This window comes from Hippichthys cyanospilos, chromosome 11 (assembly GCF_059441005.1).
Source record: "Hippichthys cyanospilos isolate Australia breed blue-spotted pipefish chromosome 11, RoL_Hcya_1.0, whole genome shotgun sequence".
NCBI classification, from domain to species: Eukaryota; Metazoa; Chordata; class Actinopteri; order Syngnathiformes; family Syngnathidae; genus Hippichthys; species Hippichthys cyanospilos.
The window spans coordinates 22,113,273-22,135,061 of NC_142379.1; the positions used below are offsets into that span (position 1 = coordinate 22,113,273).

Below are 21,789 nucleotides of genomic sequence, written 5' to 3' on the forward strand. Positions count from 1 at the left end.
TTTGCAGACTCTCTCCTTCCCCCGCATTGGGCGGGTCCATCGGACACTCACACCTGTTGTGCATCTCGTCAGAGGGCTTTATAAGCTGGCCGGCAATTACAAGCCTTTGCCGGGTTATTCCTTCGCCAAGCTAGCTTGCTTGCTCACGTCTAACAAGGTCCCGTTTAAGTGGGGAGCCGAGGCGGAGGACGCGTTCGCACACCTCAAAACTAGGTTCACGAGCTCGCCGGTTCTTCTGCACCCGAACCCCCGACTCCCGTTTACGGTCAAGGTCGACGCTTCTGACTCAGGTGTAGGCGCTATACTGTCACAGCAATCTTCCGAGGATGGACAACTCCATCCGTGTTCATTTTTCTCTCGTCGCTTGTCACCAGCAGAACGAAACTATGACGTGGGCAATCGGGAACTATTGGCGGTCGTCCTGGCGTTGGAGGAGTGGAGGCACTGGTTGGAGGGCACTCAGCAGCCCTTCACAATCTACACCGATCACAAGAACCTCGCTTATCTCCGGACTGCACGCCGCTTGAACCCCCGTCAAGCCAGGTGGGCATTATTCCTAACGCGGTTCAACTACCTCATCACCTTCAGACCCGGGTCGAAGAACGGGAAATCGGACGCCCTCTCCCGCGTCTTTGAGGAAGCGGCCAGTGAGACTCCACCAGAGACCATAGTTCCGAGTGAGCTAGTCATTGGCGCCCTCCAGTGGGATTTGGAGGACCGCGTCCAACAAGCAGGAGGCTCCGGGCATCCTGATTGTCCCGCCAACAAACTGTTTGTCGCTGCAGCACTCCGGACTGCTGTGCTGGAATGGGGGCACAGTTCCAAGTTGGCGTGCCATCATGGTATGAGCCGGACGGCCTTCTTGGTCAACCAGCGTTTCTGGTGGCCAGGCTGGCGTAAAGACGTCATCGATTTTGTTGCTGCCTGTCCTACATGTGCCCGGGGAAAAGCCACGAACCGACCACCAGCCGGCCTGCTACAACCACTCCCGATCCCTTCCCGTCTGTGGTCCCATGTTGCCCTTGACTTTATTACTGGTCTGCCAGCTTCTCGCGGAAAGTCCGTCATCATGACGGTGGCAGACCGATTCTCAAAGATGGTTCATTTCGTGGCGCTGACGGGGCTTCCATCTGCTCTGATGACTGCTCAACTTCTCGTTCAGCATGTAATCCGTCTGCACGGGATCCCCATGGACATCGTTTCTGACCGCGGACCACAGTTTGTCTCCCAGCTATGGAAAGCCTTTGGGCGAGCTATAGGGGCCTCCACGAGCCTAACCTCTGGCTACCACCCGCAGTCTAATGGGCAGGTCGAGCGCGCAAACCAAGCGCTGGAAGCGACTCTTCGCTGCGTGTGTCAGCAAAATCCATCCTCCTGGTCCACACATCTCCCTTGGGTCGAGTATGCCCACAACTCCGGTCCTTCGGCGGCTACAGGCAAGTCCCCGTTCCTGGTCGTTTACGGCTTCCAACCCCCTGTTTTCCCTTCCCAAGAGAAGGAGGTTTCCATGCCGTCCCTCCAGAGCCATATGCGCAGGGCACACAAGGTCTGGAGGGACACCAGAGCCGCGTTGGCTAGGACAACTGAGCGGAACTGCCAACTGGCCAACAGGCGGAGGAGCGGGGCTCCTCAGTACCAACCTGGGCAGGAGGTATGGTTGTCCACCAGGGATCTGCGCCTCGCCGGGTCCGCGAAGAAGCTGAATCCGAGATATGTGGGCCCGTTCAAGATAGAGGCCGTCGTCAACCCCGTCGCTGTCAGGCTCTCCTTACCACCCTCTATGAAAATACACCCTGTTTTCCACGTTTCCCAGCTCAAGCCGACCGTCAACAGCTCCCTGTGTCCTCCTGCAGTGCCTCCTCCTCCTCCTCGCTTGGTCGACCGGAGTCCCATTTACTCAGTAAGGTCCATCTTGGACTCTCGGCGTAGGGGCCGGGGCGTTCAATACCTTATCGATTGGGAGGGGTACGGGCCGGAGGAACGTTCCTGGGTCCCGCGCTCGTAGGTGGTTGACCCTGATCTCATTACCGACTTCCACCGGACTCATCCGGGTAAGCCTGGGGGTCCGCCAGGGGGCGTCCGTTGAGGGGGGGGTACTGTCACGTCTTTTGCCTTTTTAGTTTGTGTTGATTTGCAGACTCTCTCCTTCCCCCGCATTGGGCGGGTCCATCGGACACTCACACCTGTTGTGCATCTCGTCAGAGGGCTTTATAAGCTGGCCGGCAATTACAAGCCTTTGCCGGGTTATTCCTTCGCCAAGCTTGCTTGCTGCTCCGTGATTCCCAGCGCTCTTGTCCTCACTTCCTCCCTTCCCGAGTCCTTTTGGTTTGTACTTTGTGCGTGTTATGTTTTTCAGTTTGCGAACGATTTCTGTTGCTACTTTGTTTGCAGTCGTTTCCCGTGGACTCACGCCCTCCTTGCTGCCCTTCGTTCCCGTGGACTTTTGATCCAGACGCTCTCGTCTCGCTTTGTGTTGGTACTTTGTTACTTTGATTTGCTACTTTGCCTTCGGGCTGTTCTTGTGTTTTTCTCACGCCTTGTGCGCTCTTTTTGTTAATAAACACCACCTCTCGTGCCTGGTTGGGGTCCATCCCCATTTGGGATCCGCGGGTTATTCGTGACAACATTATCCTTATTAACATTATTGTATAGTCATTAAATAACTAACATTACTTAGTTTGTTGAGAATTTGTTCTCAGGACTGGTTATCTGCACCAAGACTCCCGTGAAAACGCTTGAAGAATTCTTAACATAATTATTAACTAATATTACTTGTTATTTGATGAATACATTACTGTATAATATACTTTTTTGCTTTTTTCATTTTTTTCCATTTTTGCACATTTTTTACATTTTTTTTTTTATTTTGAAATATTTTTAATTTTTCCTGGAAAAACCCACGAAGTACTGAGACCGCCATATTTGAGACCGGGAAGTAGGAGGGATCACTGTATTTTAAATTTTAATTAAAAATTAATGTATGGATGCACACTCAAAACTGCTTGTGACTGTGTATGGTTGTCTGTCATTTTCGCGATTGGCTGGCAACCAGCTGGGTGTACCTGGCCGACTGCCCAAAATCAGCTGGTATAGGCACCAGCAAGCCAGCGACCCTAGTTAGGATAAGCGACTATAGAAGATGGATGGATGGAAGGATATGGATTGTCCCACCACATGCAACATACATCATAGGGCTCATAGGTCTCAAACTCCATCCTCGAGGGCAGCAAACCTGCAAGTTTTCCAGACTGCACTCTTAAACACACCTGATTCAAGTAAGGATCATTTTCAAGCATCGCAGCACTTGCTGATGAGCTAATAATTTGATTCAGGGGATTTAATGACAGAAGCATCAAAAACATGCAGAATTGTGACCCTCCGGGACTGGAGTTTGAGACCTGTGTAGGCGTTAATGTTGTTAAAGGGCCCCTGTCATGGAAATTCAACTATTTAGAGTTTGTAACCGTGTTTCAATGTTAATTTCACACCCTAAAAGTAATTTTTCCCTGTTAATGCATTTATAGGAATTCTCTCAGGAAAACAGCCTTACCCAAGCAGAAAAAAAACATTTTTTCCAAGGGTTACGATGATGTCAAAAGCCCAAGAAGGCCCTCATAGCTGCTTCTACTCTCAGCCAACACTAACCCTAACCCTAAGGCACTCTGGCACATATATACGCTACATATATATATCATATATCATATATATATATATATATATATATATATATATATATATATATATATCACACATATACTGTATATACACATACACACCCACGCACACACACACACACACACACACACACACACAAGGGTATTTTTCTTGACCTCGTCATGCTCTTTTCTCTTTGCACTGAGATGTACAGTGTATCCACTCGGGTGTTCCCAAAAATTTTTTTTAAAAGCACCATAGCGCATTGAGGAGCTCTCTTTAACTTTGAACTGAGATTTACAATAAATTTATAATAATAATATAATAAACAATAAATAAAAAATAATAATATAATAAACAACGTAGCTTGGTTGTTGAGCATTGCACCGCCTTCCTGCAGTGAGTATCCACTCACGTCACGTTCAACGTGAGGCCTCTAGCTGGCGATCTTATCACTCGAATGGCCATAGCAACAGTCTATTAAAAATACATTTACATGTGTCGTTGCAAACGGCACAGAAGGCACACAACTGTTGAAGCGAATGCCCTAGCGCCTCCGGGAGCAGGCAGATTACATACAGCCTGGTGACACACATTAACTGAATTCTAACTGGCTAAAAACTCCAACTTAAAACTACAACACTAGAAGGAGTGTAACCAAATGGATCTATTATGACATGAAAAGAACAGAATAGGGAGAATAATTTTATGAATCCCCCGTGAGTCTGTGTGTGTGTGTGTGTGTGTATATGTATATATATATATATATATATATATATATATATATATATATATATATATATATATATACACACTTAAACATTCATACACATTAAAACAGGGGTACACATAATCTTTTTCATGAGTTATTCACATGAGTACCAGGACGTGGTACTCACCCTTTCGTTCATTAAAAAGTCTTCCTCAATGTTATTGTCCATGTCGCTTCTACATTAGGTGCACTGTCTGTATGTACACAGCGACGTAACTGCGTTATTCAAACCTGTGTCCTCAAAAAGTTTCAGAAGTCCATCAGCTATGGTTTGCGCGATTCATTTGGGACCCAGTTTAATTAGTGCAAGGAAGACAGAGGAAAATTCTACATCACTGTAGAGCACTGGTCACCAACCTTTTTGAAACTGTGAGCTACTTCTTCGGTACTGAGTGATATGAAGGGCTACCAGTTTATGTAAAGATACCAAACATGTAAATGTTTTTTTCCCAATAATTAAGGAACAGCTGCAGTAAATATGTTAATACGTGTAGTATGCAATGTAAATGTAATACATGTATAATTGTTTGTAAAATTCATTCAAAATCACCAATGTTCTTCCTCAGAATAGGAAGATATGGGACATGCATGCTTAGCTTCATGAAAGGCTGGGGAGAAAATTCTACTCGTGGACCCGTGAACATATGCAAACGAGTTGCTAGTCCCCGCACAAGTACAGTTTGACCCTCCAGGGACTCAGTTGGGTGCAACAAAGTCTCAGGAGGGTCAAACGGCGTTTCGGCGTGCACCGCTATTGCTTATTGCTTCTCTGTTCGCTTGTTTGTTAGCCACAAGTGGCACTACATTCATGTGCTCTTTTCCTACTCGTCAAATAAAGGGTGACTGAAAATGTTCGACCTTGTTTCAAACGTACCTAGCAGAGGACATAAGCAGTAAATCTTGCACACCATTCAAAATTTTATTTTTCCTTTATATTTTTTTATTTATTATGTTATTTAATTAAGTACTTTAACATTATTTATAACTGGAACTTACTGTACCATTTTGTTACTAATATTTAATATGTATATACAATTTTGATTTTTTTTACCTGGGGTTTTAGGTGCATTACTTAATTACAAAGGTTTCTATTGTTTGCCATATGACGATTTCGCCTTACGGTCCCAATGACAGAATGGATTAATTTCTTATGGCGGGGGTCCACTGTATTGCGATACGAAGTGATGCAATACTACGTTCAGTTTCCAATATGTTGCGTATCGTCTTTGAAACTGTCATGGTCTCTGCTCTTGGTGTTCCCCTGCAGGCTTTTTTGGGCATTGCAGAATAGCTAGGAACAATTCTGGGAGGGCAGCGTCACCAGCTGCGCACCTGTCTCGTATCAGTAATCCTGAGACTACTTAAACGCAGCCGGCACAGTCAGACGCCGTCCGATTATTGCCTCACATTCCTCGTTGTTCCCTAGTTCCTCGTTCCACCCGAGTACCTTTTCGGCTAGTTTGCACTATACGTTTTTGATTCTTTGGTTTTCTTCTCCAAGTCACGCCACGTGTACATTTTTCATTGTTGCGTTTTTGCCTCCCGACGGCGTCTTACGGCTGATCCGCCCTCCCTGTGAGTAGCTGGTCCTAATTGCCCCATTCCATTGATATCTTTGATGTACGTTCTCAGTTGTTACTTTGTAGCTGTGCAAATTCTACCGTGCTTTTCATTTGGTACTTTCTGGCTCACCTTTATTTTTCTCCTCGCGTGTTACGTGCTCTTTTTGTAATTAAACATTTCAATTCTAACTTTTAGTCCAGTCTGATTTGGGGTCCACTTTACTCGTTTCTCTCTCTCTTCTTTTCTCTTCTCCTTAGGTATTTTTCCCTTCATGGGTGGCCACAGTAAATTAACTGCCTCCATTGTAGCCTGTCTTCTTCAGCCTTATTTCTCACTCCAACTACTTTCATGCCCTCTTTCACTGCATCTATGAAGGTTCTCTTTGACCTCTTTGACATCGACCTCCTGCCTGTAAATTCCAAATTCAGCATCCTTTTACCTATATATTCACTATCTCATCTCTGGACTTCTCCGGACCATCTCAGTCTGGCCTCTCTGACTTTATTTCCCAAAACTCCAACATGTGCTGATGTATTCATATCTGGCCCTTATCCATCTTGGTCACTCCCAAAGAGAACCTCAGCATCTTAATCTCTGCTACTTCCCGCTCTGCTTCCTGTTTTTTCAATGGCACTGTCTCCAGGCCAAACATCTCTGGTCTCACCACAGTCCTGTACACCTTTCCTTTAAATTTAGCTGACATTTTTCTCACTCCTGACACTTTTCTCCATCCGTTCCAGCCTGCCTGCACACGCTTCTTCACTTCTTTTCCAAACTCTCCATTGCTCTGCACTGTTGATCCTAAATACTTAAAATCATCTAACCTTCTGTATCTCCTCTCCCTGTATTTTCACTCTTCCACTTGGGTCCTTCTTACTCACACACATTTACTCCACAGCCAACCTTCATTCGTCTCTTTTCCAGGGCCAACTTCCATCACTCAAGCTTCTCCTCCACCTGCCTACTCTACCTACAGATCACAATGTCATCTGCAAACATTAGTCCATGGGGATTCTTGTCTAACTTTGTCTATCAGTCTGTCCATCACCACAGCAAACAAGAAAGGGATCAGAGCTGATCCCTGATGCAGTCCCACCTCCATCTTTAACTCTTCTGTCACACCTACATTAAAAATGTGTAATGTGTTTTCATAGATGTCAATGATGTGTGGCTTCTAAAAAAATGAATGAATAGAATTTGTCCAGTCGAATAATTTTCATTATTTCATTGTTAATGTACCGTATTATCCGCACTATAAGGCGCACCGGATTATAAGGCGCACATAGAGTTGAAACCAGAGTACTGGCTGGGGTTGCATTATGCAGTAAATTAACTGCCTCCATTGTAGCCTGTCTTCTATCTAGCGGCTAGATAGTTGCGTTATGCAGCCACTAGATGGTGCTTTACTAAAGGGAATGTATTAAAAAATATCAGCAAAGTCATCAAACTTTAATAGAATATAAACTTTATTCATTCAATAAAAGTGTTGTATGCATATTATACTAAGAAATATTTGTTATTAAAAAAAAATCTGATGAAACAGAATTAATTATTGGTAATTGCTATTTAACTACTACACAGAAGCCGCAGAGCGCAGAATGTATCCAGATCAAGCAACGCACATGTGAACGCTGGGCGCAATTCTTTTGATTTTCCCCTCGGCATGCATTATATATTTTTGACCAGCTACTTCGTTATAGAGCACAAATAAGTTAGAATAAACTAAAGTCAGGGAAATTTAAATGGCAAACATGCAACGGTATGAGTTTGGAGCCAAGTGCGGGTGAAGGCGCCACACGGCTGTCTTTTAATTCCTTCCTCTTTATTTAATAAATATTTTCAACCCTCTATTTCTATGGAGCACAAATAACTTACAAATAAACTAAAGTCAGGGAAATTTAAACGCCAAACATGCAACGGTATGAGATTGTAGCCAAGCGCGGGGGAAGGCCCCGCTGTCTTTTTAATTCCTTCCTCTTTATTTAATAAGTATTTTCAACCCGCTATTTCTATGGAGCACAAATAACTTACTAAAGTCAGGGAAATTTAAACGACAAACATGCAACAGTACGAGTTTGGAGCTAAGCGCGGGGGAAGGCCCCACTCCGCTGTCTGTTTAATTCCTTCCTCTTTATTTAATAAATATTTTCAACCCGCTATTTCTATGGAGCGCAAAGAAGTTAGGAATAAACGAAAGTCAGGGAATTTTGAACATGGGGCCACATACTCTTAAGTCCTCAAAAAAAAAAAAAAATGGTGTTGGCCTGCAAATCAAGTTAATTAATAGTGCTGTGCCGTGTTGGCTTTAATACTCTTGGGCCAGGTCTGTTTGACCTGGATTTTTTAGGCATAAACTATAGTTTATGCAGTCAGCACATGATTTGATCCGCACTATAAGGCTGCTGGAAAAGTGGATCTCAAGGCAAAGAAGTTTGGTCGTCCCTGGACTTCAGAGTTTTCAATTTAAAATTTTGGGCTAGTGGTGTGTCGAGATTTTTCCAAAGGCTCAAAAAGGTTGAAAAACACTACTTTACAGCACAAAGTCATCAAAGCATGCTGTGGTCACATATTCTCATAACCTCTTACACAGTGCAATGTAACATCTTAGGTCAAGCATCAATGTTGTACAAATTAGAATCTGTCCAAATATGTTGAAGAAAAATGTGCTCCTCGAGTCAAACAAAGCTACCAACCGCGAACAGCAAACAGGCTTGGCATCAGCAAATATTGTGATAAGGAGTAACTCTGGGTGCGTGTTTGGCTTTTTACAATCACATTAGAATTAAAAAATAGGGATGTACTTTTTCCCAATTTATATTGACTGTTCAGCTAACAAAACATTTATGGTAGAAAAAAAGAACTTGACCATGAGAATGATTAATTTTATTTGCATTCATCAGAATGAATAGGTTGACAGGGGAGGCTCCACGCTACTCCGAACCCATATTGTGGAGGCAGAGAATACCTTTGCATACTTTAAGCCTGTGAATTGATCAAGAACAAGCTCTGCAGCCATGAGTGACTGAAAAATGACAAATACATTTTAAGCTGTTGCTTGATTTTCTCTCAGGTGAGAGGGGGCATAATATAGAATGACCTTGGCCATACATATCATCCTTTTTAAGAGCTAAATAGAAATGTAATATGTTGCAGTTTAAACAGATCTATGAGAGAACACAGTCTCAAAAACCTGGTCACTAAATTATTTTGCTTCCTAAATGCGTTCTCTTGGGAGTTGTAACCATGTGAACCAAGTGCGTTCTTGCAGGCCATTTTAGAATATCCCTCTTCAATGTGTGTTACAGCAGGGGTCCCCAACTTTTTTTATCACCACATACAGGTCAACGGTTTAAATTTTTATTGTGGACTGTAATTTATAATGTAAAACTTTAAAGAAAAGAGAATACACAAAACAAAGGCTGTCATAGTCTCTCCATATGCAAACATTGCTATAACTCAGTAACTAAGGTAAGTCCAATATGCAAGATTTATGTATCTTACAAAAAATGTACACATTTTTTAAATCAATCAAAACTGGATTACAAATGCTATTCGTTTAAAAACTAAACATTAAATAGACAGAAATTAGTTGTTATCCAGGCAAAACCTTTGCTTGTACACACCAAAGGGAAATACCTGGCACAAACTAAATGCTAATGAGCTTAAGGCATACAAGGCAGCACTATATAACATGCTGAATATAAGAGCTAACATTAACTAGCATGTTATCCACAGTCACAATTTTGGGCATATGATAAATGACAAAATTCTTACGAAGAAAGTACAACTTACAGTAGCTTGTGGGCCAACTTTCACAGAGACAGAAAAATGTGTGTGTCACCTACACTGACTGCACTCAAAAGAAGCCAGACCATCCCTCCTACATATTTAATTAACATCAACAGCGGCCAGAAGCAGCACCAAAAAACAAAGATCAAGCCAAACAAAGCACAAAAGAATCAACCGTTAAAGGGTAAACTAAATCAGTTCCAAAAATTATTATTTCTGGTGCTGCCCATGCGGCCCAGTACCAGTTGGTCCACGAACAAGTAGCTACTGGGCCGCGGACCGGTGGTTGGGCACCATTGTGTTACAGCACTGAACATAGTATCAGATCAATTTATGTCCACAATATGCTTGTTGTTGCCTTGTGACACATTGTGACATTGTGACACAAATTTTGCCACTTAGTTTCACAAGCGCAAGATAGCTGTAATCAGCTATTCAAAATGGATCCTAAGTAGCCAACTTACAACACTGCAAGTTGACTTACAAAGTATTTATTCAACAGATATTTTTAGGGTTCTATTTTTCCTTTTTCATCAACTGATGATTGGGCATCAACAATTCATTTTCATTTTCATTTTCATGTGTTAATTGTATATGCCTTGAAGGAATATGTGACAAAATCAAGTAAGCTAATTGGCACCAGTGTGTTAACTAGGGATAGCCATACAATTTGACCCGGTCAAAATAACAAAAAAACAAAACAAAAAAAAAACCTGATAATTCATCAGCTATTAGAGTTAAAGGAGAAAAAGAAGCTTGGGTCAATTGTTTGCAAAGATTAAAAAAAATAATAATAGAATGAAAGAACCCACAATGCCAAAGATGAGCATTATAACTTACTGTACAAGCAGAAGTGACCAGTTCCCATGTTTCACTTGTGCAAAATTGCTTACTGACTGATTCATTGACAGAAAGGGGAATGCTACACGTTCAAGTTAATATCTAGTCCTAGTTTGCTAACGAGATGCTAACTTGCTATTTTAGAAGTGGCATCATGATTTCTTCATGACTTTTAAATTTGTTCTGTCAGGTATGTCATTATGTGGTTGCTACCCAGTGTCCAAAATGAAACACTACAGCACCAGTTTATTTACTTTTCTTTACACTTATATCAGTGCTTCTCAATTATATTTTGTAAAGGCCCCCTAGGAAAGAGAAAACATTTTGCGCAACCCCCACCCCCCCACCCACACACACACACACACACACACACACACACACACACACACACACACACACACACACACACTTGCCATGCTGACCACCAAATAAAATTATTGTCTATATAAATTATATAAGCATACCAAAAACTGTATCTTTTTTAACTAACAAATTAAAAAGGCAATATAAAACAACTTTCAACAACTGTTGTCTACTTTTTACAGCATTTATACAGGTTAAAGCTTTGTCTTTTGTAAAGGTTTGTCATTTATACAGGTTAAAGCTAAGCAGAAAAAAAAAAAACAAGTGCATCAAAGTGCCTTAAATAAAAAGTATGTGTGTATGTATGTATGTACAGGCAGGCATTCAAGTGGTACACAGGTAAGCATACGAGACAGAAATCACTGATGCCTTATGCCGCGTTCACATGGAAGGCGTCGTTTACACTCTACGCAAGGCGTTTTGTTGCTAGGTCAAGATGAAGTTCACTTTTCACGCAACAGTGTCACGAGAGGGGGGGGAGTGATCTTGCAGTACACTTTACAGTGGATCCTAATTCCTAATATTCCAGTATTAATATTAATCCTGCACATCTAATGAATGACCGAAAATACTCCTCAAACAATTTTGCAGGTTCATTTATTCTTACTCTCATCAATGCAGACTTTAAGATTGCTTTTTTTCATTTCTTTGAATATTTTTAGCACATAATTTAATTATAAAACATGTATGCTCCAGCGGAGCTAATCTGAAAGGGTTATGTGTTTTTGCATAATCTTTCATCACACAATGACCTTATTACAAGGATACACAAGCAGTAATGTTTGAGCAACGGAAAGAAGTGGCCATTTATTAAATATTATTATTAAATGTTACCTAATTATATTAAAATGTGCTGATCTTATGCTTTTAAGTTAAGATCACTTAACACAAGTTTGTTGAAATAAATTAAAAAGTGAGTTATAGTTAACTCAAAATTATGAAAAAGTTACACAAACGTAATTTATTTGAGTTTGTAGAGCTTTTTGTAAAATTTTTGAGTTCATACTACTCAATCTATTAAATTATTTTGAACACGCGGGTTTAACAGTGTAGTTAATTAAAGATCAAACTCACCCATTTAGCAGATGTTGTAGACGCTATTTGTCACCTAAGATTTAGATTTAGATTCCAGGTAGGGCTGCACGATTTTGGCCAAAATAATAATCACGATTATTTTAGTCAGTATTGTGATTGCGATTATTAATCACCATTATTCATCATAATTGGTCAAACATGTCTATTTATTGCACTTTTTTTTTAAAAGAAGCAGTTTGTATAAACATAGCTTCAAGATTGAATACAAACAATGACTGATCTGCTCTTACCGCAGTCCTGTCAGCTATCTAAGGACAACTAACAGTCCTGACCGACTCTCCGTTTAAAGGGTTAAGACGTCCCGTTAGTCCAGCACAGCTCTAACGCTGTAGCGACGAAGGCTATGAAAAACCAAGCACAAAAACAATATAATGAAATAAAGAATTTAAAACATAATGAAAAGAGTGGAAAGTTTCTAAAAGGTCTAATACCAATATTGGAAGAGAATCAAAGTGATCAGTTTCAATTCTCCTAAATTACGAATTAATGACATTATTAGTTGGGCTATCGGATGGACTTAGAATTTAGAATTCCTTACCGGTTTGCGTGAAATCCTCCGAGGGCTAACAACGTATGCTGACCTGACCGTTCAGTGTTTGATTTGGTTAATTAGTAACTTTCCACTTGAACATACTTGAACATTCCAATAAATGATTCAATCATATCTTGACTAAAGGTACAGTTCAAATCAGGCAAAAATGGCAATAAAATTAAGTACACCTGAACATTCCAGTAAATGATTCAACCATATCTTGATCAAAGATACAGTTCAAATCAGGCCAGAATGGCAATAACAAATTGCATAGTTCAAATCAGGCTAAAAAGGCAATAACATATCATATGTGCACATTTACGAAATAAATATGAACATAGGTCTTAACACTTGTGATCAATTGACACTTTTTCCAATGGCAGTTACAGAGTAATATTGAGCATGACTTATTGCTAAAAGCTTGCTTTGATCTTATGGCCTCACAATGTGTCTTCATTGTGAGTTGACTTCATGGATTTATTTAATGTTGGTTGTCTTCAGAGATGATTTGGTGTTTGCTGTTGTTTTACTTGAACAAATTGTTATTGTGGTGTTTTATTCCAGTCGAGGTCAATTCTGTGTTTTACTTGAACAAATTGTTATTGTTTGTTTTGTTCCAGTCGAGGTCAATTCTGTGTTTTACTTGAACAAATTGTTATTGTTTGTTTTATTCCAGTCGAGGTCAATTCTGACTGGTATCTTAAACCAATAATTTACACGGTAATTTTACATCAATTTGGCTCAATGTTACATCAACATGGCGCATTATTCCATCACCTCGCCGCACTACCTGCGTTCACCACCATGTGTCGCCATTGCCCTCATCACATTACCTGACAACAAATAATAATAAACTAAAATAAATAAAGTAAATCATAATTATGGCAAAAGCTTTGCACACACGGCAACACAGTCAACTTACTTGCTGAGCGCAAACCATTGAAAAATATTAAGCCTACTTAGAACCAAGCATATACTACAACAAGGCCTGTTGTAGGCCGTAACAAGAACAAGAAAAAAAAAAAAAAAAAAAAAACAGTACATATGTACCAGAATCACTTGAATGGAGTATGTACTTAGCAGTCAAAATGTCATTTTCGGTCATTTCAAACCCATTTTTTTTTAAATTTTTGCCAATCACTCACACACTGGTGGCTGATAAAAGTACCAGAATCACTCAACGTGAGTATGGAGAAAATGGATTTTTCAAAATGGGTCTCAATTGACAGGTAGTATGGTATACATGTACATCAAAACGCTGGCACGCGTTTTGTGGCGCTTTCTACATGCGGCTTTTTTCGCAGTCGGCCAATATTCTCCCATACAGGTAAATAGAATCTACAGCATACAAACAACACTTGTAGATTAAAACAATCAAAATTCTTCCAAGCTTTTTTTTTTCTCCCCAGACTGCTCACTTCTGTGTGCGCGCTTCGCCAGGATTTGTTTACGATACTCAACAGAGGACTCCTCCGCCATGTTTTCTGCATGAGACTTAATGGAGTCCCTTGTGTTTTTCCCCCGTGTGGCAGGATGACTGAAAGTGCTTGATTTGACATATACACTGAAAGTGCTCGATTTGACATATAGTACTGCAATTGTACAGTACTACCTAGCTGGCTTTTTAAATGTTAATATTGCCGGTTATCACCTTTAATAATCGTGGCAGCCAATATCGCGATCACGATTAAAATTCAATTAATCATGCAGTCCCAGTTCTAGGTAGATGAATGGACTTATCGCTGTATTCCATCCATCTTCTACCGCTGTCTTCTGGGGTCGGGTCGCGGGGGCAGCAGCTTGAGCAAGAAAGCCCAGACAGGCCAGCTGACAGACATAGTCTCTCCAGCGTGTCCTGGGTCGTCCCCGGGACCTCCTTCCAGTGGGACATGCCGAAACACCTCACCGGGGAGGCATCCGGGGGGCATCCTAACCAGAAGCCCGAACCACCACAGCTGGATCCTCTCAACGCGGAGGAGCAGCGGCTCGATGCTGAGCCCCTCCCGGATGACCGAGCTTCTCATCCTATCACTATGGGAGAGCCCGGACACCAGGCGGAGGAAACTCATTTTGGCCGCTTGTATCCAGCATCTTGTTCCTTCGGTCACAAGCCACAGCTCGTGGCCATAGGAGAGGGCAGGAACGTGGATCGAGTGGTAAACAGAGAGCTTCACCTTTCGGCTCAGCTCTTTCTTCACCACGACAGACCGATGCAGAGTCCGCATGACAGCAGACGCCACACCGATCTGTCGATCTCACGCTCCATCCTACCCTCACTCGTGAACAAGACCCTGAGATACTTGAACTCCTCCACTTGGGGCAGGACCTCATCCCCGACCCGGAGAGGGCATTCCACCCTTTTCCGACAGGACCATGGTCTCAGATTTGGAGGTGCTGATCTTCATCCTAGCCGCTTCACACTCGGCTGTGAACCGCTCCAGTGAGAGTTGGAGGTCATGGCCGGAAGACGACATGGCCTGATTGACTACTTGGTCTTCAGTTAAGATTGGTTATTGTACTCACCTGTATTATTGATATTATCATCATCATCATCATCATCATTTACTATTATTTATATTCATTTTATTATTACTGTATTTTCTCATTTCATAGAACTACCTAGTTAGTTTTGTTCGTTAATGATATAAGTCCACCTCACGCCCAAGTCAGGGAGTCATATTGACTCTAGGGTAAGAATTGAAAAATTGGCGACTTATTAGGAAAACGCACAACTTGCTGACTAGTGTGATTCTTTTTGAGCAGAGGCTAAGGTTGTCATGTGCTTTTTCTTAAAGTGACACTCCAAATTATCTGGAATTTTTTTTAACAAAAAAAGGTTCAGTAAAATAGCTTACAAATCTAACTATACTTAGCTTGCAGCATATAAAGGTAACATGGAGAAAGAAAAAAAAAATTCAACAAAAAAAATTGAACATGTTTTTTAACTTTTTTTTTTGACAGCGACAATACACAGTAAAACCTGCTAAATGTAAACTCATGGCATTTGGTGTGTTTACAAGTTTCCTGAATGTAATCAATCCCACTCTGGTACCTTGCCAAAGTGAATTAAACTATGCTGTTTATTAGTAAACCATATTGCTGTTTTCTGGCAAACAACAAATTTGTTTTTGACTGGCGCAGACACAGAGAAACTAAATATTAGGCCTCTAAGGAAAGATTATTTGTCAACAATAACAAAAATACTTGCTAAAAATGATGAAATCTGTCACTTAAAACTTTAATTTTGGGGTCTATCTTTCATTCAACACGTGCCGGAGCTTGAGGATGTTGTAGTGGCCGTTACCATTACTAGTGACCAAGAACAACGTCTAGTTAACCACCAGCCTCTGAACATCTGTGTCGTCATTGAAAGCAACATTGTCTTCAGCCACCCCAGATTTGTGATGCCTTCCTGGTCATGTTTGGACTTATCTATACAATACACCTCAGTTACCTACACTTCAGTTACCTAAAAAAATGACCAACACTTTTGATTTTGTTCAGAAAATTTTACTTTGTCTAGAAGGTGATAAACTATCAGCAAGGTTGCGAAGTCTGAAAAATTACTTGTTTTAATCAGAAGATTGTGAGGTGTTGTTTCACTGAACAACGTTCCTTTTTGTTGTTGTCAGAAAAACAATCATAATAGCTTAAGTTGTTTCAGCCAGTAGGCTCAGTCTACACTGTGTTTTGTTCCTGTGGTTATTTACACTTTAAATTAAAAATCTACATGCAAATTCCAATTACATGATTAGTTGCTGCTCACCAAGTGTTTTTCTTGTTTTGTTTTTTTTTCATCAGTGATGTGAGAGGACAAGAAAAATGTGTTCAGTTTAAAATTGGTTATTCCGGGTTTTTTTTGTGATGTAAATTGTTCTCTATACAGAATTTCTGAGCAGCAGTCTCTCAAAACAGTTTGAATTGCAACATGAAGAAATAAATGTTGTTTTATCAAGAATTTAACGTGTACAGCGTACTTATGTTTAACTAGTTCTTTTAAATTAGTTTTCAATATTTTTTATTACTTATTTTCAAGTCTTGAAAATCTAAAAAAATGACTTGATATATATGTTATAGAATGAGTTCTAGAACTTAAACACTTAAGTTAGATAACTAAACATAAGTTGATTGAAAAACTTAATTCGTATTAACAGAACATAACCAGTTGTCGATGTTAAAATCATAAAGTCCGGTAAATTAAAATGTTTGAATGTTAAAATAAATGAGTACTTTTAACTTGACATGATTATATGTTCAGAGTAGAATATAATCAAAACTATTGTTTGAAAAAACTCGAAATTTTGGAGTTTATGAACTCAAAAATATTGTGGCAAGCGATTGCCTCAATATTTTTGAGTTCTGGTAATTTATTGGGGTTTACAGTGATAATTGTACGCCAGTTGTGTTAGCACTTTAAATTACGCCGTAGAGTTGTAGACCAGTCGAAGCATTTTACTCACCATTGAGGCTGTCCCCAAATGACCTTTTAATCCAAGGAGAAGACGCCGATATGTTACTGAAAGAGAGTTCACTCCGCCGCCACCATTGGTGACGTTAACTCCGTGGGAAAGACGCGCCTCTACAAACGGCCGCCACGTGAGACGAGCATCATTTTGAGACGCGATCAGGACGAGCCGACGACAGGCTAGCAAACTGCTGGCTTGACAGCTGCCGAGTGTGCCGCGGGCCAGGCTTAGGCACATTGTTGCTCGCGCTTGAGTCCACCTCTTCCAGCTGCGTCTTGTCAACTACGCCATTGCGCGTGCGCATAAGGGGGCACGCAAAGGGACATTTTGATAATTTGTGTTTCTCTAAGCCCTTTTAAAAGAAGCGAGAGAAATTTGTTCAACATTACTTTATTGAAATTATTTTTTCAACAGGTGAATACCCTCCACCGGCTCCAATAATGGTTTATTCCACTTCTCTCTGACCCCAATTAAACTCTGAGCCACCCAATATGCACAAATATGCATAACATAACGTGAGCCAATACTGCACAACACAGGGTAATTAACTATGTACGTTTTTGGTCATTGCCTGAGTTTACTCTGATGACCGTCACCAAATTGAATCAGTCAGGGATGCATAGTCCGGACACTAGCTGCTAACAGCCAGCCTCAAGTACATTTTCAAATGTTCGTCAATCATGGTGGAACGGTACTCGGACAATGATTTTCATATGTGAAAAGGCTGACTCACATAAATAAGTGAAGCCAAATATTGCAGTCAAAGAGGTAGCACATTTCCTCATGTTGGGGTACTTTACCTCTGTAAGTTCCAGAACTGTCCATGAGCTCTGGACTTCAGTTCAATGTCAGGTTGTAGTGTCAAAATCTCATCTTCCACCCCAGAAGAGTTCAGGTGAAACAGTGTTTCCATTTTTAATGCGAGTGAATCAACCCCAGCATCTTCCCGAAAGGGATAGCACATAAATGTAGCGACTGGCTTGAGCAAAGAAAAGGCTTGAAAGCGTTTGTCAAACTCTGAGAGCAATTGTCAATCTTCTCTGTGCAGCGTGCGCTGTCAAGTTGCTCCCTTGCATCTCCAGCTCTGACGACAGGTTCTGGAAGTTTGCCAAATCATGGCGCTGCAGCTTTGAGGAGAGATGTTGCATCTTACGTTTGAAAGCATTAGCTGAGCTAATCATATTGATCACTGTTTTGTATTTTCCTTGCAGCTCTAGATTAAGGTCATTCAACATGTTTGTCAGATCGGTTAAAAACGCCAAGTCTAACAGCCACTGACCATCATTTAGTTGCTTGTATTCTGCATGTCCCGCTTCACAAAAAAACTCTGTCATCTCCGGACAGAGCTCTCGAAATCTTTGCAGGAATTTCCCTCTCACGCCATCTAAACCATCTCACATCAGTGTGTAGCAACAACTTGGAGTGGTCGCAATCAGCCTTCTCCAAATGTGCATGGAACAATGTGAAGGGAATCATATATTAGGTTGTTATCATTATGTTCTTAGTTCATTGTTACCCATTTATGCAATCCTAGTTCATCTTGACCCTGTCCTTAGATAGAACTGTTGACGCACGAAAGTGTGAGCCGGGACCTTGGCCCAGCTGCCGGTGGCGCCCGGCTGGCTCTTTTGTTGTGTCTTGTAATCTGCTATGCTTCTATTCAATAAAAGCCGGGGGGAACGGCTGGGCAAGTGGAAAACTGGCGTTGGAAGACCCACGAGTTACATTTGCTCAAGCTTTTTTCCCTGCGCCGGCGTAGAAAAGTCAATCTTGGCTGGTCTGAGTTACTCTTTTTGCTGTTTAAGCAGCTAGGCTTGTCCTAGTCTTCTTTTTTGAGATTTCTCTGACAAACAACCGTCTTTGAAGAGGAACAGGCGATTTTCATTGCCACGTCCATCATCTCTTTCATGTTGAGCATTTTAGCGCATAACGCTTATTGGTGAATTATGCAGTGGTAATTCAGGAAGTCTGGGAAAGCATGGTCCTGCCTGCACTTGGCAATAAATCCATTCACACGCCCAACCATTGCGGGTGCTCCATCCACGATGATGGACACCAATTTGTACACCGGGAGCTGGGTTTTCTCGATAAAGTTTTTGAACGACTGAAATATGTCCTCTCCTCGTGTTTGTTTTCATGGGCAGTACTGTTAATAGCTCTTCTTTTGCAGTGATATCACTAAACACCATACGAATGAAAATGCACATCTGTGCTGTGTCACTCACGTCTGTAGATTCGTCCAACTGCACTGAAAAAAACTCGCAATCTCTGATGTCCTTCCAGATTATCTGGGTTAAATCCTCGGCCATGGCTTCGCTGCGCCGTGTAATCGTACATCTTGAAAGCTGGAGCACTTTGATCGAAGCTAATATTTCGGCATTATTTTTATCCTGGAACAATTGAGTCAGCTGCTTCAACGAATGCCTCTTTTACCATCTCTCTGTCTTGGAAGGACTTCTTGCTATTAACAATGACATGACTCACCCGGAACGATGCTTGGGTGGCGGCTTTCGATCTTGAAGTACGCTGTGTGAAAAATGTCTGCTGTCCGGACAACTGAGATCTTAGTTTCTTCACCTTTCTCTTTCTCAGCTTTCTTTTTCGCTGAAAGTCAGTGACGTAATTTCCATGGACAGTTCGAAAATGCCGCTCCACATTTCCCTTCTTTGGTATTGCGAGGGTCCATTGGCAGATGAGGCAAACGCACTTCGAAAATGTCATTGAGAAAAAAAAAAAAAAAAAAAAAAGAGTCCTCTTCCCATTCCATATGAAAGTGGGAAGTTTTTGTCTTCTTACTTCGTCCAGCTCCCCCACTCATTTTATACCCTTTTTAAGTACTTTTCTTAAGAAAAAACCAAGGGCTAAAAGTTGGCAGTAGCTCGCTGACTAGCTTGTTAGTTTTGCTGCACTTAACAGCGCGGAGTGATATAAGCGTCCGAAAAATTCAGATGTCTTCCGACTGACTGCCCGTGCATCAATCAAGTGATGGGATGGATGATTGGCTGACATATATTTTCTTTAATGTCAGGTGATCGACCAGTACTACCTTTGAGATCGACTGGTAGATCGCGATTGACGTATTGAGCACCCATGTAAAATATAAGTAGTTAACAGGTGTCAAACTCAAGGCGTGGGGGCCAGACGTCATTTAATGCAACCTTTGAAAGCAAAACATAAATTTTCATGTATTTTGGTTAGTTTTGTTGGAGTAACTTCAACAAAAAAACACTTTACTTCTGGTTTCAAAACTACTAAGTCATCATTTTGTCGCAATACCGTTCAGTTGTAGACAATTCGAAGCATTTTACTCACCAACGCAGCCGTCACCAAATGCCGTTTTAATCCGAGGAGAAGACGCTGAATTTGTGACTAAAAGCGAGTTCACGCTGCCACTGCCATTGCTGATGTTCCCTCCATGGGAAAGGCGCCTATGCAAGCGGCCGCCGTGAGACGAGTATCACTTTGAGATGCGATCGGGACGAGCCGACGACGAACGAGCAAACCGCTGGCTTGACAGCTGCCGAGTGCAAATGAGTCTGACTGCAGAATGTCAGATGGGGGCGTGTAGTGCCAAAAAAAAAAAAGGCACCAAAAGAACTACACACCCCTGTCCCGACAGGTACATAAAGCTATATTAGAGGGTGAAATGATGCGTCTATTTTTTTATGTCGTAATTACTGTATATCTTAATACAATAAATCCAATACCGTGAAATAGAACTATTAAAAAGGTTGTAAAGCGTTAAAAATAAGAAAAGGTCCTCTGACTGTTGTAATATTGATATTATGGCGGACACTAGGATCATGTCTCTCACCCAGTAGGCATGTTGCTATGATCCTTTGATACTTTGAACCTGTTGGCTTTGTCTTTGCTGTTTTGGACTTTGTTGTATCAGTTTTGTGATGGCATGCGGAGTAAAGATCTGCACTAGCACAGCAACATTTGGTTTCTTTGCCTCGCCACAATATGACATTACAGTGATCCCCCCTACTTCGTGGTTAATGGGGGGTGTCAACCCCCCGCGAAGTCTGAAACCCGCGAAGTAGGGTATCATTTCCTAGATTTCTATGTACGCCCCAATATAGCCGCAGTAACCATAAGCAATCCTTTTTTTTGCGTATTTTATTTCCTTTCTCCTATTATTTAACATTACATTATCCTTATTAACATTATTGTATATTCATTAAATAACCAATACTACTTAGTTAGTTGAGAATTTGTTCTCAGGACTGGTTATCTGCACCAAGACTCCAGTGAAAGAGTACGCAAGTCATCACGTTGAACTTCACATTTATATTGGCTCATGTATGTTGTATCATGTAGTATCTGTTGAATAATAAATCAACAACAATCTTAAAGTCAGTCAACTAACATAAAAACACTTAATCTATAACTGTTTTTTTAGCCGACATTAGCGGGTTAGTAACAACTATGTACTAACTATAAAGTGCAACCTCTACACAAACGAACACATAAACACAATAAACACTCATTGCTTACTAAACATAGGCAGTAGTGTGCGTTATCAACATAAATGATAATATAAATGTGAGCTTACATTGTCATTCACTACGTCACCTTAAGAGTCGAATGACAGAGAACGTAAAACAGGAAACGGAAATGCAACGCGACCCGACAAATTTAAAGCATGCATTTCAAGAAATTAACAAACGTCACGAACTCTTAACGCTTGAAGAATTCTTAACATAGTTATT

At 41.1% G+C, this 21,789-nt stretch overlaps 1 protein-coding gene across 10 annotated transcripts in view; it reads right to left on the minus strand.

Moving 5' to 3' along the window:
• The window catches only part of st3gal4 (ST3 beta-galactoside alpha-2,3-sialyltransferase 4), a 60,196-nt gene extending 39,347 nt beyond the window's left edge, over positions 1 to 20,849 (minus strand). For 6 of the 10 annotated variants that reach the window (XM_088427539.1, XM_088427535.1, XM_088427534.1 and 3 more), the window contains exon 1: positions 17,069 to 18,529. In XM_088427539.1, coding sequence (XP_088283665.1) covers positions 17,069 to 17,311 — 243 coding nt within the window. In that variant the 5' untranslated portion in view covers positions 17,312 to 18,529. Of the gene's footprint in view, positions 1 to 12,614; positions 16,525 to 17,068; positions 18,530 to 20,386 lie in introns of those variants that run through there. The other 4 variants (XM_088427532.1, XM_088427543.1, XM_088427540.1 and 1 more) reach the window with 4 other exon arrangements.
• Between the last annotated feature and the right edge of the window lie 940 nt (positions 20,850 to 21,789).